The 15,730-nt window shown below is 43.7% G+C and overlaps 1 protein-coding gene across 3 annotated transcripts in view; it reads left to right on the plus strand.

Annotated features, from left to right (window-relative positions):
* The first annotated feature begins 1,266 nt into the window (after positions 1-1,266).
* Positions 1,267-15,730, plus strand: part of Pik3cg (phosphatidylinositol-4,5-bisphosphate 3-kinase catalytic subunit gamma) — a 29,562-nt gene continuing 15,098 nt past the window's right edge. The window contains exons 1-9 of one of the 3 annotated variants that reach the window (XM_038337043.1): positions 1,267-1,392; positions 3,809-5,815; positions 8,731-8,796; positions 8,906-9,131; positions 10,418-10,521; positions 12,719-12,865; positions 13,363-13,453; positions 14,216-14,346; positions 15,273-15,384. In XM_038337043.1, the coding sequence (XP_038192971.1) occupies positions 3,821-5,815; positions 8,731-8,796; positions 8,906-9,131; positions 10,418-10,521; positions 12,719-12,865; positions 13,363-13,453; positions 14,216-14,346; positions 15,273-15,384 (2,872 nt within the window). In that variant the 5' untranslated portion in view covers positions 1,267-1,392; positions 3,809-3,820. Of the gene's footprint in view, positions 1,393-1,646; positions 1,743-3,808; positions 5,816-8,730; positions 8,797-8,905; positions 9,132-10,417; positions 10,522-12,718; positions 12,866-13,362; positions 13,454-14,215; positions 14,347-15,272; positions 15,385-15,730 lie in introns of those variants that run through there. The other 2 variants (XM_038337044.1, XM_038337045.1) reach the window with 2 other exon arrangements.

A 15,730-nucleotide genomic window follows, 5' to 3' on the forward strand; every position in this document is an offset into this window, starting at 1 on the left:
GCAGCTACTTTTATTGCCTCTGCCATCTGGAAACAGAGAGATGCTTGGCTGGCACTCCACTGGCTTTCTCCTATCCAGAACTGCCACCCATGGTTGGTTCCACCCACATTTAGAGTGGGTCTTCCCACACTTCACTTAACCCAGCCTAGAGACTGGCTTATAGCCATGCCCAGAGGTTTGCCTCCTGGATTCTAGATCCTGTCAAATTAACAGTCTGTATTAGCCATCACAAGGACTATGCGAGAGGAGACAACAGATCAGGAACTCATTGATCTTGATACCAGAGTAGTTCAAAGAAACTGACAATGCTATACTTCTGAGGGGCATGTGAGGCTGCCTCTATCCTTTCTATTCCTGGGGCCCAACATGACAGTTTTGTGGGGAGAGTAAGCTCTGGTCTAGAGATCCCTGGGACAGAAGGGAGTTGGCTATGCTTAGGGTTCTAGAAGTAATTAAGGTTACTTGGAAAATACAGGACGGCTTTCAAACAAATTCAGAACTGATCTCCTCCATGTTCTCTAAGCCTGTGGGAACTAGGAGCTGTCTCTCAGGGATTACAGCCTGATGCTGACAGTTTACAGTGTCCCCAGCTTCCTCCTATTTTGTCTGGTTAATCAGTGCTCATAGTAAGCTCCACCCTCGGCATACACCCCAACAGCAGGAGGCACACGCAAGAGGCAGAGAGGCAGGGCTTTCAGTTTAAGCCTGTGATAGTCTGGCAGAGAGAGAGAGAGAGAGAGAGAGAGAGAGAGAGAGAGAGAGAGAGAGAGAGAGAGAGAGAGAGCTCACCAACCTAAGGAGGCGAGCTCACAGACATTGCTCTTGCAAACATCCAGATTGAGCCCAACAGTCCACAACATTCCTCCCCACCCTCCCTGCCTCAGCACACACGAGAGTTTGTGTGAATTGTGAATTCTCAGAGGGTAACAGGTTTCACTTGGCTATTGACTCTTCTTAACAAGTTATGTAATATTGTAGCTGTGCAGGCTCCTTCTACTTATAGCTACACACATGCTTCATTTGTTTATGCCTTGGGTATATTTTTGGTTTGGATCTCCATAATTTGTCAGAGTCTCTCACAATTTTTGAAAAATTAATCCAAAGAGTGAGAAAAAATAGCAAGGTAAACACTGCTCTGTGTCCTGTTCTGCTCATTCTGTGCTTCAGCAGGAAATGCATTTCTGACACTTTGAAAATGAGCAATCACATGTATAATCAACTTGGTTAAAACTTCCTTCCTGGTAACTGCAACACTTCCTCTGCATCTGGATATGAAGGGAGCCCCAGAAAAGCGGAAGAGTCGAGAGGTGCTTTGGGTAGGTTTGAATTTGTTTTGTTTTTATAGAGTAAACAAATGACCCTCCAGCACCACCACCTCCAGGGCTGTATCAGGTACTCCCGCTTTCTATAATTTGCTCTTTCTTCACTCTGACACGGAACAGTCACTTCCTTCTCAGCTAGAATATTTTTATCTGGAGCCATTGCCGGTTTGAGATGAGCCCACCCCTGAACGTCTGGGTTTCATTGTCTCGCTCGGTGTAGACTGTGTATATCCACAAGGTTCCGGCAAGGGCTCGCAGGTGCATCAGCTCATTCTGGTTTTGTTTGTGAGGAAGGGGGTGGCTTCACAGCCCATGACGGGCCGTGCTCAGAGACTTACACGTACGTACTTGAAAAATTACTGGACAGACAGTAGTTTTTAAGAGGACAGAGCTGCTTAGTCCCAGCCATGAGGAAAATCAGTGAGTATTTGGTCAAGTCTCTTTTCTTCTGCACCTGGTATCATGATAATGTAGGAGTTCTTGGTGTCACTGTGGCAGATACTGAATTATATTTGTACACTTAAATTTGGGCATGTTTTATTTTAAGTTCATGTCAGTATCAATATAGCTTATGGTTCTTTTTTGTTAGTTATTCTATAAAGTACCAAAAGACCAAAAGAATCCTTTAAGCTGCAGAAACAGTTGTTTGGGACAGTTGGTTTCATTTATTTGCTAAGTATAACTTCAATATATTTTAAGAGGAGGGAGTTTTGACTTTAAAAATAACAACTCAAGAATTGAGGATAAGTTGAGATCCAATGAAACTGTCTTTTATAACTTTTAATCAAACTCTCCTTTTAGGTATATAAAAAATATTCCACTGTTCTTCAGAAAAATGCTAATTATGGACCTCATTAACATCAGTTAAAGAGTAAATGATATTTTCTGAAATATTTTGTTTCAGTGTTTGAATGTGGTTTGGGGTGTACTGTAGTACCAATGTAGCAATGCTTACTATTAAATTAAAATGTTTTATGAATCATTTTTCAATTTTAGGTTTCTGAGCATTTCGATCATTATTGATGGGTTCCTTAGTGGAAGAAGTCATATTTATCCATAATGCTTTGTAAAACTTGCTAACTGTTAAATATTAAGGATAAATACTTATTAAATATTTGCAGAAAAAGTGGGTAATATGAGAATAAATTTGTAAATTTCTGATACAGAGATGAAACTATTAGGACAAAAAGAAACTGAATTATCATTTAGGGTCTAAACAGAAGGTCATTGAAGGGCAGAAATCTTGTCTTCTACCTGTGGCTCCTCTATTTAAAACAGAAGCAGGTCAAACCAATTGATTGAGTTAAAATTACCTAAAGGTTCATACTGGCAAAGTCCAGGTAAGGTGACCCCTCTACCCTAATATAGTAATGATAGCTAGAATGCTCCACACTCCACAATTCAAAATGTTATGTGTCTCCAAATGGCTTTGATTACAGCCTTTACCAATTTTGCGATTTTTTTTGAGTTTTATGAATGAAATGACTGGCTGTCTTAAATAGAAAGAAAAAAATGAAAAGAAAAAAAAGACAGGAAGTTAACTAGGGAGAAGACTCTGGGTTCAGACAGTTTGAAAATAGAGAAGATGAAGCAAGATCGGGTGTCTGAGTTAGAGAAGTGTGAGAACGAGAACGGAAATGCCTCGGCTTGTTTTCAAAGTGATGTTCGGAGGCTCAGGCTGCACCTGGGACACCAGGACTCCATCCTTGCCTGTATAGCTTTGCAGTGGGTTTCGCGGCACTTACAGACAGTTACCATTTTTGAGCGAGTAAATATCGGATATGGTGCTAAATGAGTGTTTTACATGCTTTGTGCACATGTGTGTGAGTGTGGTATTTGTGTATAATGTAACCATACATGTGTGCAGTTACACCTGCAGAGGCCAGAGAAGACACGTTCCACCCGCTTCCTTTCAGACAGGGCCTCTCACTGAACTTGGAGCTAAGCTGGTGGCCAGTAAGCCCCAGTGATTTTTTTTCGTATCTCCGATTTCCTCCCTTCCAACACACACATACAGACAGACAGACACCATGGGGTTACCGGCCCATGGGAGCTTATGTGGGTAGTAGGATGTGAACTCAAGACCTTATGTTTGTACAGCAAGCACTTTTATTCACTGAGCCAATCTCTACAGTCCCATAGTGCTTTGCAAGTTTCTAATTAAAACATCACACACACACGCCTAGAGAAAATGTGCCAGCATGTATGGATCACCCAATCAAAAAAAAAGGAACTGCCTTATTTAACTTTTGCCTCCACCCCTAAGTATAAATAACCAAAATGACAGATAAGTAGGAGATTAAGTAGGCCGCATCACCTAAACAGTGAGTGACGGCTGAGAACCACACTGTGAAAGACAGCACCACATCCAGCTTACTCGGTCCTTCTGGGCCTTGTGCTCCTTATCAGCCCACTGCACCTTCTCTCGGCCATCGTACCGGAATCTGCAGTCTGTCTCCTGACAACGCTGTTTTCTCCACTCCCAGGTCGCTTAGGGCATGGAGCTGAAGAACTATGAGCAGCCGGTGGTTCTGAGAGAGGACAACCTCCGCCGGCGCCGGAGGATGAAGCCACGCAGCGCGGCAGCCAGCCTGTCCTCGATGGAGCTCATCCCCATTGAGTTCGTGCTGCCCACCAGCCAGCGCATCAGCCAAACTCCAGAAACAGCACTGCTGCATGTGGCTGGCCACGGCAACGTGGAGCAAATGAAAGCCCAGGTCTGGCTGCGCGCACTGGAGACCAGCGTGGCCGCCGAATTCTACCACCGGTTGGGCCCAGACCACTTCCTCCTGCTCTACCAGAAGAAGGGGCAGTGGTATGAGATCTACGACAGGTACCAAGTGGTGCAGACCCTAGACTGCTTGCGCTACTGGAAGATGATGCACAAGAGCCCCGGTCAGATCCACGTGGTCCAGCGACACACACCTTCTGAGGAGACCCTAGCTTTCCAGAAGCAGCTCACCTCCTTGATTGGCTACGACGTCACTGACGTCAGCAACGTGCACGATGACGAGCTAGAGTTCACCCGCCGCCGTCTGGTCACGCCTCGCATGGCAGAGGTGGCTGGCCGGGATGCCAGACTCTATGCTATGCACCCTTGGGTGACGTCCAAGCCTCTCCCAGACTACCTGTCCAAGAAGATTGCCAACAATTGCATCTTCATCGTCATCCATCGGAGCACCACCAGTCAAACCATCAAGGTCTCCGCGGATGATACCCCCGGCGCCATCCTCCAGAGCTTCTTCACCAAGATGGCCAAGAAGAAGTCCCTATTAAATATCCCAGAAAGTCAGAGTGAGCAGGACTTTGTGCTGCGGGTCTGTGGCCGCGATGAGTACCTGGTAGGCGAAACGCCCCTTAAAAACTTCCAGTGGGTGAGGCAATGCCTCAAGAACGGAGATGAAATACATCTGGTGCTCGACACGCCTCCAGACCCAGCCCTAGACGAGGTGAGGAAGGAGGAATGGCCACTGGTGGATGACTGCACTGGAGTCACCGGCTACCACGAGCAGCTCACCATCCACGGCAAGGACCACGAGAGTGTGTTCACCGTGTCTTTGTGGGACTGTGACCGAAAGTTCAGGGTCAAGATTAGAGGCATTGACATCCCTGTCCTGCCCCGCAACACCGACCTCACTGTGTTTGTGGAAGCTAACATCCAACACGGACAACAAGTCCTTTGCCAAAGGAGAACCAGCCCTAAGCCCTTCACGGAGGAAGTGCTCTGGAATGTGTGGTTGGAATTCGGCATCAAAATCAAAGACTTGCCCAAAGGGGCCCTGTTAAACCTCCAGATCTACTGCTGCAAAACGCCAGCACTGTCCAGCAAGGCTTCTGCAGAGACGCCAGGCTCGGAGTCCAAGAGCAAAGCCCAGCTTCTCTATTATGTGAACTTACTGTTAATAGACCACCGGTTCCTGCTCCGCCACGGTGACTATGTCCTCCACATGTGGCAGATATCTGGGAAGGCGGAAGAACAAGGCAGCTTCAATGCTGACAAGCTCACGTCTGCGACCAACCCTGACAAGGAGAACTCAATGTCCATCTCCATCCTGCTGGACAACTACTGTCACCCCATAGCCCTGCCTAAGCATCAGCCCACCCCAGACCCGGAAGGAGATAGGGTCCGAGCTGAAATGCCCAATCAGCTTCGCAAGCAACTGGAGGCGATCATAGCCACCGATCCACTTAACCCCCTCACAGCAGAGGACAAAGAACTGCTGTGGCATTTTAGATATGAAAGCCTGAAGCATCCGAAGGCATACCCTAAGCTCTTCAGTTCCGTGAAATGGGGACAGCAAGAAATTGTGGCCAAAACATACCAGCTGTTAGCCAGAAGGGAAGTGTGGGATCAGAGCGCTTTGGACGTTGGTTTAACCATGCAGCTCCTGGACTGCAATTTTTCCGATGAGAACGTAAGAGCCATTGCTGTTCAGAAACTGGAGAGCCTGGAGGACGATGACGTTTTGCATTACCTTCTCCAGCTGGTGCAGGTAGGCGCTGGGGAGGTTAGCAGGAACTGCTGTCTCAGAGAACGGATTTGCATGCGCACAGGCACCCCCTGCAGCCTTCATCCCACACCCTTTGTTCGGTTTCATGATCAGTCAGACCAGAGCTGATGAAGCCACGCCAAAAAGTTGTAAACGCTCTCATTGACATTTTTTTTTTCGGTGTCTTTGAGGGTTTGCCAGCAAGCTTTTGAAAGACATTTTAGGAGAATTGTCCCAGTGGGAGTCACGTTGTCCTCATTAATTATTTTAATGATGAGCTGAACTTGTTGCAAGCTTCCTTATGCCAAGGCTCCAAGTGATTTACATATATTTTTGTGTATTGTGCCATATGATTCCACCAATAGCTATAATGGTGGTCAAATTAGAATTGGGGTTTGCATTTTATACATATGGAAACTGAGATACAAGGAGACTAAGCTATGAGCTCAAGACCACACATTTTTAAAAAGAAATGGACCGACTAACCCCTGGCTTTAATCATGTTCACATCCACCAAATATCCTGCATGAATCTAGTGGCAGGATAATGCAGGCTAGAAAAATTTTAATCTCTGTCTGTGCTTATTAGAGTTCACAGAACAACATGTCATATCCTGGTGACATCTTTTAAAAGTTTTTCTTAATTGTTGAGAATTTTATACAGATATATATTGAAATATGATCATATGTAACCCCTAGTTTCCCTACAAATTATCACTGTCCATGTGTTTATGGGTGTGGGGCCACCCACTGGAGGAGCATGGGAATCTTACCAGTGGCTACATCTTCCAGAAAGCGTGACTTTCCCTCTCCTGTCAGCTCTCTTCTGCCAGTAGCTTCTCAGTAAGAGGCGGGCCTAGAGGTCCTCTACCCCAACTGTGATAGACGTGGGCTGCTTTGATCCTGTGTGTGTGTCATGTACAGGTAACCACAATTACTGTGAGTTCAGGATGGCTTTGAGGCTGTTTTACGTGAGGAAATGTCATGCTTAGTACTGTACTCCTATGGCTGGGGAAATCATAAGCCCTAGGGTAGAACTTGCTATTGTTATTTGGCTAATGGTTATGCTGGGCAGAACCTTGACAGCTGCCCTCTTCAAACAGGCAAGGGACTGTGTTTCACTCGGTTCCCATGATGCTCCCTGTGGTCCTGTGGGGTCAGCGATATGCCTGCAATTTAGCTGGGTTGTCAAAGAACTAAGAAGCTGCTCATGATAGTAGTTCTCAACTTACATTCTATTACTTGACACAGGAAAGGAAAGGAAAAGCTGAGATAGAAATGGTATTGTACAACACAGATGTGGTTATTCCTTCGTTCAACAATGTCTTCAGTGAGAAGACAAATCCTCCAGATTTTCTGCAGTGCACATGTGTGTGTGTGTGTGTGTGTGTGTGTCTTTGTCAGCTCGATTAAGTGCCCATGTGTTTAATAACAAATTATAAAAAGGGCTTCTGGGAAAACCATAGAGTACTGTGAGCAAATAGGGGGTCAGGTAGCACTTAATTTTGATTAATGTATCTAGAGAAAGTTCTGAGTAGGTAATACTTGACCTGACAGTTTTTCATTAAAACTTTCCAAAGTAAACTTTATTGGATTCAAAGATAAATAACGTTTTTCTTGGAACGACTTTGGGTGAAAGAAGTCAGTTGGGCTGAAATTTGAAGAGTGGTGCTCGTTTGTGGGGCGATTTGAAACATTTCGGCCCCCAACTAAATGACTCACTGTTGGCTAAAATGGTCCCTTGGTTGCGATCTGCATCATTGTTGCAGAAGTGGAACACACCAAGGAAGACCAGCTCTAGGGTTAGAAACGCACAGCCCAATTTAAAGTGAGCTCTGTTGACTGAGAAACCACATTCTCGGAACTCGACTTAATGCAGCTTCTGTGGCGCCTACTTGACCACACCCAAGAGAAGCACTTTTGAAAGAGGGACTAAGATTGAAACATTATAAGGTCAGTATTGATAGGATCTAACTGCGAACGCAGAGTGAGAGCTGTGAACATGCCAAAAAGACTTGAGGCTCCAAAATACGTGCTAGGGTGGAAACGTCTTCTGTTCTTTGGGGGGAAAGAATGGCCATTCCTATTTATAAAGGAACTATTCTAAGATAGTTGATTTTAGACTTATATACATGACCTACCTTCTAACTCCATTTACGCATTAATCGTTTAATATTTGTTGATTTAAAAACCATTAACTATTTAAAGCTTATTGAAAAATAAAACATGAAAAGTAAGCAGGCACCCACAAAGATTCAGTTTACTTTTTTCCATTTTACTGGTTATCTTTCTTCAATAATAGAGCTGTCATTTCATGTATCAATATCCCAACCCAGAACCAACACTGTGAAGATGACCAAACACTAACAATGAAGACAGTCGGGTATTTGAGACAAAGCTCCGTGCCACAGTTTGGTGGGTTAGGGACTAAGAAGGGAGGAGTTGCCTGAAAGGGAAGCTATGGGGCTTCAGGATCTTCACACTTGGCACTCAGCTGCATCTAATGTTCCTCTCTTGAGTACTGTATTGCTCCTGTCTTTACAACAGGCTTTCTTGCCTTCCACTTTAAAGAATTATTATAGCTATGTCTACCTCTCCCCTTCCAATAACACAGTTCATTCTAACTTGGAACAAAGCCTTTGCAACTTCATCTCTGCCATTACCCTGACCACTGCACTGAGCATCAGGGGTCCTGCAGCCCATACAGTCCTCTTCTAGGATGCTAAACAAGTGCCCACCTCCCCATCTTCAGTGTCCACCACACAGGGCATTGGATGTGAGTGGCTAGGAAGATTCTGACCTCCTTAACTGGGAAGATTCATTCACACAGAACCATGCTTTTTTTTTTGTCCATTTCATTTCTTCTGACTGACCACCACAGAGTATAATCCCTCAAATGCCAATGTGCTCTTCCTTTAGGCTGTGAAATTTGAACCATACCATGACAGTGCTCTGGCCAGATTCCTGCTGAAGCGCGGTTTGAGAGTAAGTATTTCCATTTTGATAACTGCATGACAATTTAGGGTACCAGGAATTGCCTGATAAACCTACAGCATTCATCATCCTCACCTCAACCGTCTTGTACCCATCTCAGAACAAAAGAATTGGCCACTTCTTGTTCTGGTTCTTGCGAAGTGAGATAGCCCAGTCCAGACACTATCAGCAGAGGTTCGCCGTGATCCTGGAAGCATATCTGCGGGGTTGCGGCAGGGCCATGCTGCAGGACTTCACGCAGCAGGTCCAAGTGATCGAGATGCTACAAAAAGTGACCATTGATATCAAATCACTCTCTGCTGAGAAGTATGATGTCAGCTCCCAAGGTACAGTGGCTGAATTTTCTCAGTTCTCTTTCTAAATGTGGTGATTGGTATGATTCTTCTTTCTGAAATTCAAGTTGTATTTTGCTAAAAGCAGTCAAGAAGACATTTTTTTTGTTTCCTATTTGCATGAAGTAAGCAGATTTAAAGCTCTTCTTCTGTAAGACATGATGCTTTAAGACCACAAATTCATATGTTCTTAAAAATGAAGTTATATATATGAAATTTGGAGAAATTGAAGAACCATGTGTGCATAGAAGATTTAAATTTCAATAACAGTTTTGTATACAAAAAGTTATTTCCAAATCCTCTCCTCTCTTCATCTTTGAATACATTCATGCTAATTTCAGATTGTCAGAATATTAAGAGGTGAGGTTGAGAATAATACACATATGTAAATGCATGTCACCTTCGCACATGCACACACACACACACATAATTTCTTTCTGTAGCCATTTCCAATATCTTGTCTCTGCTCTAGGAAAATTGATCACTCCTTTAAGGTTTTGATGGATACTGTATGAAACTGTCTTCGCTGACACATCTTTCTGGCAAGATAAACTGTATGAATGTTGAACCTAGAAAATATCTTTTACTCAGTTAATAAGCCTGGACCCAGAACTGTGGCTTAAAGAGGCTACTAATATCCCTGACTGCGATTTAAGCTTTTGAATATTTTGAATTTCTAGCCTTCCCTTTGGATTGTCTTCTAGTACATGGCTTGTGCTACCCTCCAAAACTACTAATGGTAGTAATAACAATCTTACATTTGAACAGGCCTCTTCCTGTTTTCCAGGCAGTAATCTGTAGTCCGTGTGTTTTGTCTTGAGAATTTTGAGGTTGCCACATCTTTTGTACATAACCTAACTTCCTCTTTTGAGAAGAATTTACAGAACTCTAACCTGACTCTATTGAATAGTGTTCACACGTCTCCTCTAAAAACCAGATGGCCCTTGAAAGGCTCAGGCTGGAATGACAAGGGCAGGGTGAGACTCACTCTCAGCACAACCTCCTCTGCTGTGGTGACAGAGGATTTCCCACATGTTCACATGTATCATCTGCCTATGAAGGGACATTCCCAGTTAAGTGGCTCACAGTAATCCTGACTTACTTGGTCTGCTCAATAGTTAGATCTCCAAAGGCAGAGCTCTATAGTCCTTTTCCTACCACTGCTTTCCAAACCCAATATGTAGACCACAAAGGAAATGTGACCCCAGGTTATTCAGAGATGGTGGATAGTACGGTTGTCTCGTGCTGGCTTAACTCCTGTCTGCTTTTGACAATTGCAGTTATTTCACAGCTTAAGCAAAAGCTTGAAAACCTGCAGAATTCCAGTCTTCCCACGAGCTTCAGAGTTCCCTATGATCCTGGACTGAAAGCTGGTACCCTGGTGGTAGGTATCAGTGGGATGTCTCTGTGTGTTCCTTGTGTCTTACAAGTGTCTAGCATGCTTTCTAGAGTCAGGGCCTTCACAGTGGATCTTCTGAGGGCACAGGGAGCTAGAGCAGCCCTGGATGGGGTTCTGTCAAGCCCCTCCCTAATATCTAGCACCCAATGCTCCAATAATACTCAGTAATTTATTGTCTACCGTGTTTTAAATCAGCTTACTAGTATATTCTTTATAATATAATAAGCAATTGTCCATTAGTGTGGATTCTGTGAGTTTTCTGTACCAGCAGCAAATCTAGATACTTAACATTCTTCTAAAAATGTTGCAGAATTCTTCAAGTCAGAATCAGCTGACCATACTGCAGGAGGGTCTATACCTCACTCTTCATTCCCTTCTATTGATCTGTCTGTGTGCGTGTCAGTAACGCTGCAGTAACAACCACTCTGCATGCTCGTAGGGATCTTACAGCAGTATGTCCACTAGCCCACCCCTTCTGCGTGTATTTTAAACCCCATAATATGTTATTTTTCTTTAAACAAAATATATGTATAGTAAACAGATTAAACCATTCTAAACATTTACCCACGTTATTATGTTGGATACTCTCTCAATACTACTTTTCTTGGATCTTTAACAATTTATCCTACAAGCTGTTGGCAATGCATTCTTTCAGAACTAATTTAGCTGAAAATGTTTACTACGCATTTATTTTTTGAGCAATATTTCCACTTGCCATTTTCTCTTGCTATACCATTCTCTTCTGGTTTGCCTATGTCCTGATGAGAATACGCCAGCTTTGTCTTTGACGTTCTGTTTGTAATACATGCTTTTTCCCCTGCTTCTTTTCATGTCTCTTTCCTCCCTGGTTTTCGGTGGGTTGGTGGTGATATGTGTTGGCACAGGTTTCTTATATAAAGTGCCAGGCTATGGTGCTCCTTGCCCGTGTGGGCGTCTGTTCTATCACACTTGGAAACTGTTTGAATATTATTATTTTCTGTCAACCTGTTCTGCCCTCCCTTTGAGACTTCAGTTATTATGTGGACCGCTATGCCCTAAGCTCAGCATGGGTGACTTTTCTCCATAGTTTAACCAAGAAACAGCCCCAAACCATAAGCTGAGGCAGCTGCAAGGATACCTTCATCTGTCTTCCTTGCTCAGGGACCACAGAGTTCTATTGTCTGCCATCTAATGTCTGACAAGAGTTGTCCATGTGTCTTTCCTGGTCTAGTTGCTCACAGGACAGAAATGCTTGTAGCAGTTAAACCTCATGAAAAGGGAGACACTTCCTTCACATCTCTAAATCTATAAACAGTTACAAAAAAAAATCATAGCAAAGGCACATTTAATCCGCTGTCACAGTTTAAATAACAGTATTATGATACATTAATATAGCTTTCCAACTGTTTGCTTTTTAAAAAAACGACATCATATTTTTGTTTCTTTCTTTTTATTTTGTGTGTATGAGTATTTTTGCTTGCCTGCTATGTACATGCAGTGCCTGAGGAGACCGGAAGAAGAGTGGTGGACCCCATGGAATTGGAATTACAGGCTGTTGTGAGCTGCCCTGTGTGGGTGCTGGGAACTAATCCCAGGTCCTCTGCAAGAGCAGTGCTGTTAACTGCTGAACCCTCTCTCTAGACCCCTACATTAAGTTTTTGATTTGTGGTGCATTCACTTTTGGCTAAAACCCAGCAAAGGTTTGGATTTGGTTTTATGGCTGCTGTCACATGCTTTGTTTAGATATGAGGGTTGCGGGGGACTGGGCTGGAAGCCCTGTGCCCAAGTGCCAGATTTTCCATTTATTCCTGTTAAACTTCCCTGATTTAGATTTGACTGACATCTGATTCTTGAGTAATAATATTTCAGACACTGTGGTAGGTCTAGAACTCCTTTTTCCAATTTAATCTCAGGAAGGGAATGCAGAAACAAATGGTGGTGTGGAGAACCAGTCTGGGAATGGGGGAAGGTAGTACCTGATGCACATGTGGCCTTTCCACGGACCTTTAGGAGGACTGTGAATTTTCTCACACGCAGAGAGCATTTTGAATTTAGACAAGAGCACCTTCTATATTTAATCCAAATATTGAAAATCATTTTCCAACCAGGACTTTGCCCTTGTATACAGAAATGCTCTACAAGAGAATCAGAGCCCCTGCAGTGTGTATTCATTTTGTGATATTTTGTAACCACTTCCTTGCAGATTGAAAAATGCAAAGTGATGGCCTCCAAGAAAAAGCCCCTGTGGCTGGAGTTTAAATGTGCTGACCCCACAGTCCTGTCCAATGAAACCATCGGAATCATCTTTAAACATGGTGATGATCTTCGACAAGATATGTTGATCTTACAGGTAGGTTGAGGTAAAGGATTTTATATTAGTCTAAAACACGCCTTCCCTTCTATTTTTTTTCATGTGATAAACAGCAAGCAAAGGGTACTTAATAGAGAAGTCTTACTTGGTGACTGTAGCTATGGTTCACTAGGCAAGCCATCTAACAAGCACCAGGTTCCCTCCATCCCGCCAGTTCCCGAGCAGGTGGATACACTTGCCTCATCTAGGTTCTTTAACACTCCATTCTGTGTATGGAGGAATGGGCTGTGGGAATGACTTGTCTGCAGTACCCGGTTTATACCGGTTCACAAACATACCAGTCCACCAGCAGACATATTCCGTAAATACATCCCTCCCCCAACTTGACCATCCTGTTCCCTCATAGTTTCACCCCCTGTCCCCTTCTCTCTACTGCTCCCCCCAGTTTATCCAAGCTTCCTGGCTTTTTTTAAGAGAGAAGAAAATGCGTTAGCCAACATCTGTGTATAGTAGAAATGTCTGTACTTGATTCCCAGATTCTACGCATCATGGAGTCCATTTGGGAGACTGAATCTCTGGATCTGTGCCTTCTACCATATGGCTGCATCTCAACTGGTGACAAAATAGGTTTGTAGCCGTACCCGGCAATGAGCGTACCACTCTCGGTGAACGCGTTCCGTAGCTGGCAAGCTACACTTAAAAATCAAAAGGTAGCTATGTCCCCGGGTTGCCGGCAGTGACTCTAGGCTCAGTGATGGAGTAATAAAGACACGCAGATAACCGACTCAGGCCCGTGGCCGCAATGGGACGAGCATCCTGAGAACTGCGCCCTCCTCCAGCTCCTCCCCCATCTCCACCACAGCTCCTGTCTGCGTTGCGCTTTAAGCGTTTCTCTCGCAAATAACATTTAAAATTAGACAGAAAGAACTGTCACTTCTTTTTAAATTCCAGAACTCACATTACTGGAGCTATTACATACTCCACTCAGGTACTTTTTTAGACATTTAACATTTTAGTTTCAACCTCTCTTATTTTTATTCAAGGTTCTCCTGTGAGAACTGCACAAAACATTTTAGGCCACGTTACCTAAAAAGGGAAAGGTACCAATCCCAAGCAAGAAAGGCTGAACTTGGCACATAAATGTCTTTATCTGTTGGTCCTCAAAAGCAGCCGTTTCCTCTCCTTATTCAGGGATACTGAAAGAGGATTCCATACAAATCCTACAGCCATTGGCTGTTATTTCCTTTCCAAGAAACAAACAAACAACAAAATAGCTCAGACCTGAAAAATAGAGCTTTGACCTCAAAAAGCATCAGGTAAAAGAAAAAAAAGCCTGTACTCCACTCAGTCAAGACTTAGCAGCATTGAATTCTCTGGCTCTCCCCACAGGAATGATCGAGATTGTGAAGGATGCCACAACAATCGCTCAAATCCAGCAAAGCACAGTGGGAAACACAGGGGCATTCAGAGATGAGGTCCTGAATCACTGGCTCAAGGAAAAATGCCCTATTGAAGAGAAGGTGAGTTCTTGCTCTCCCATCCCCACCCCGGGCCCAATCCTCCATCCAGCTTGTCTTCCATCTGATAGTCGTGACTTCTGTTCTGGACGGGTTCCTCCGATGGATGTCTCTGGGTTTGCTCCTGAAGCCGCGGTGGTTTCAAGGGTTTTCCCCTGATGATACAGCTTATCTGTGAGACAGAGTGCCTAGTTCTAGACCCGGGAAACATTTGCTTCAGTTTTGATTACCAGTCAAGCTTTGCATAGAATTTGTTTCTCTGAAATGGTTTGTTAGCACTTTTAAAGCTATTTTTGTTGTTCAGAGATTTAGTTACCATATATATACACATTCCTTCACACCAAACAAAATAATTTGCAGTGTACTATGGATCTCAATGGTAAGTTATGGATGTTGAAAATGTCCATCTTGCTGAAGTGCGTATGCTATATCCTTCACAAACTGTTGGGTTGGTCTGTCTGGGCGCCATTTAAAGTTCTACCCTACAAGAATAGCACTTGACATTTGCATGGCTATCAGCCTCAGCAGAGGGAATATAATTAGTAACCTTTATTGATCTGTTATACATGAAGACTTGTGAAACCATCCATCCACTTAAGTGGTCACGAGCAAAGCATGGATGCAGAAATCTCTATAGTTTTGTACAGTTGTGGGCAAGGAGAGGATGGGAACTTTGAACAAATTACTGTAGCCTTTTGATTCTTGCGTCTCCCTCATGTCTGGGCGTCTGGTTGACTCTTTATTGAAAATACAAATAGAACAATGTGACAGTTGGCACCTCCTTAATAAGACACTAATGAGACTGGACTCAGCTTTCTTGCTGTCTGAAGTGGTTCCTAGAACACTGTCTTTCTGGAAGGCATTTGTAATGGACTCTGCTGTTCCTCTGTGCTTGGAGAGCAAATGACATTCACACACAACCTCATCAGTTTCAGGCAGCAGTGGAGAGGTTTGTTTACTCCTGTGCCGGCTACTGTGTGGCGACATTTGTTCTCGGGATAGGTGACAGACACAACGACAACATTATGATCTCAGAGACAGGTGAGTTTGCCCACTGTAAAATAAAATTATCATAGTAGCATGATATATATGATATATATATATATTACATATATTATCTATATATGTATGAACATTCTGTTTAGTCATTCCTTAGTGTTCAGTTAAGTGACATTAAATATGTTCACCTTATTTTGCAGTCACCACCACTGTTTGTCTGAAGCACTTGTCCTCACTAAACATTGCCCCCCACCCCATCCCCCTGGCACAGAGTAAGAGTCTAACTGGAGTCCAGGTCTAGAAGTCATTGTGAACAGGGACACTCATCACTTTAGACAGAGGGTTGATGGGTAAGAGAAGAAGGGCAGGAAATGAGACTAGAGAGAAA

The sequence above is a fragment of the Arvicola amphibius genome, chromosome 7 (assembly GCF_903992535.2).
Source record: "Arvicola amphibius chromosome 7, mArvAmp1.2, whole genome shotgun sequence".
Lineage (NCBI taxonomy): Eukaryota > Metazoa > Chordata > Mammalia > Rodentia > Cricetidae > Arvicola > Arvicola amphibius.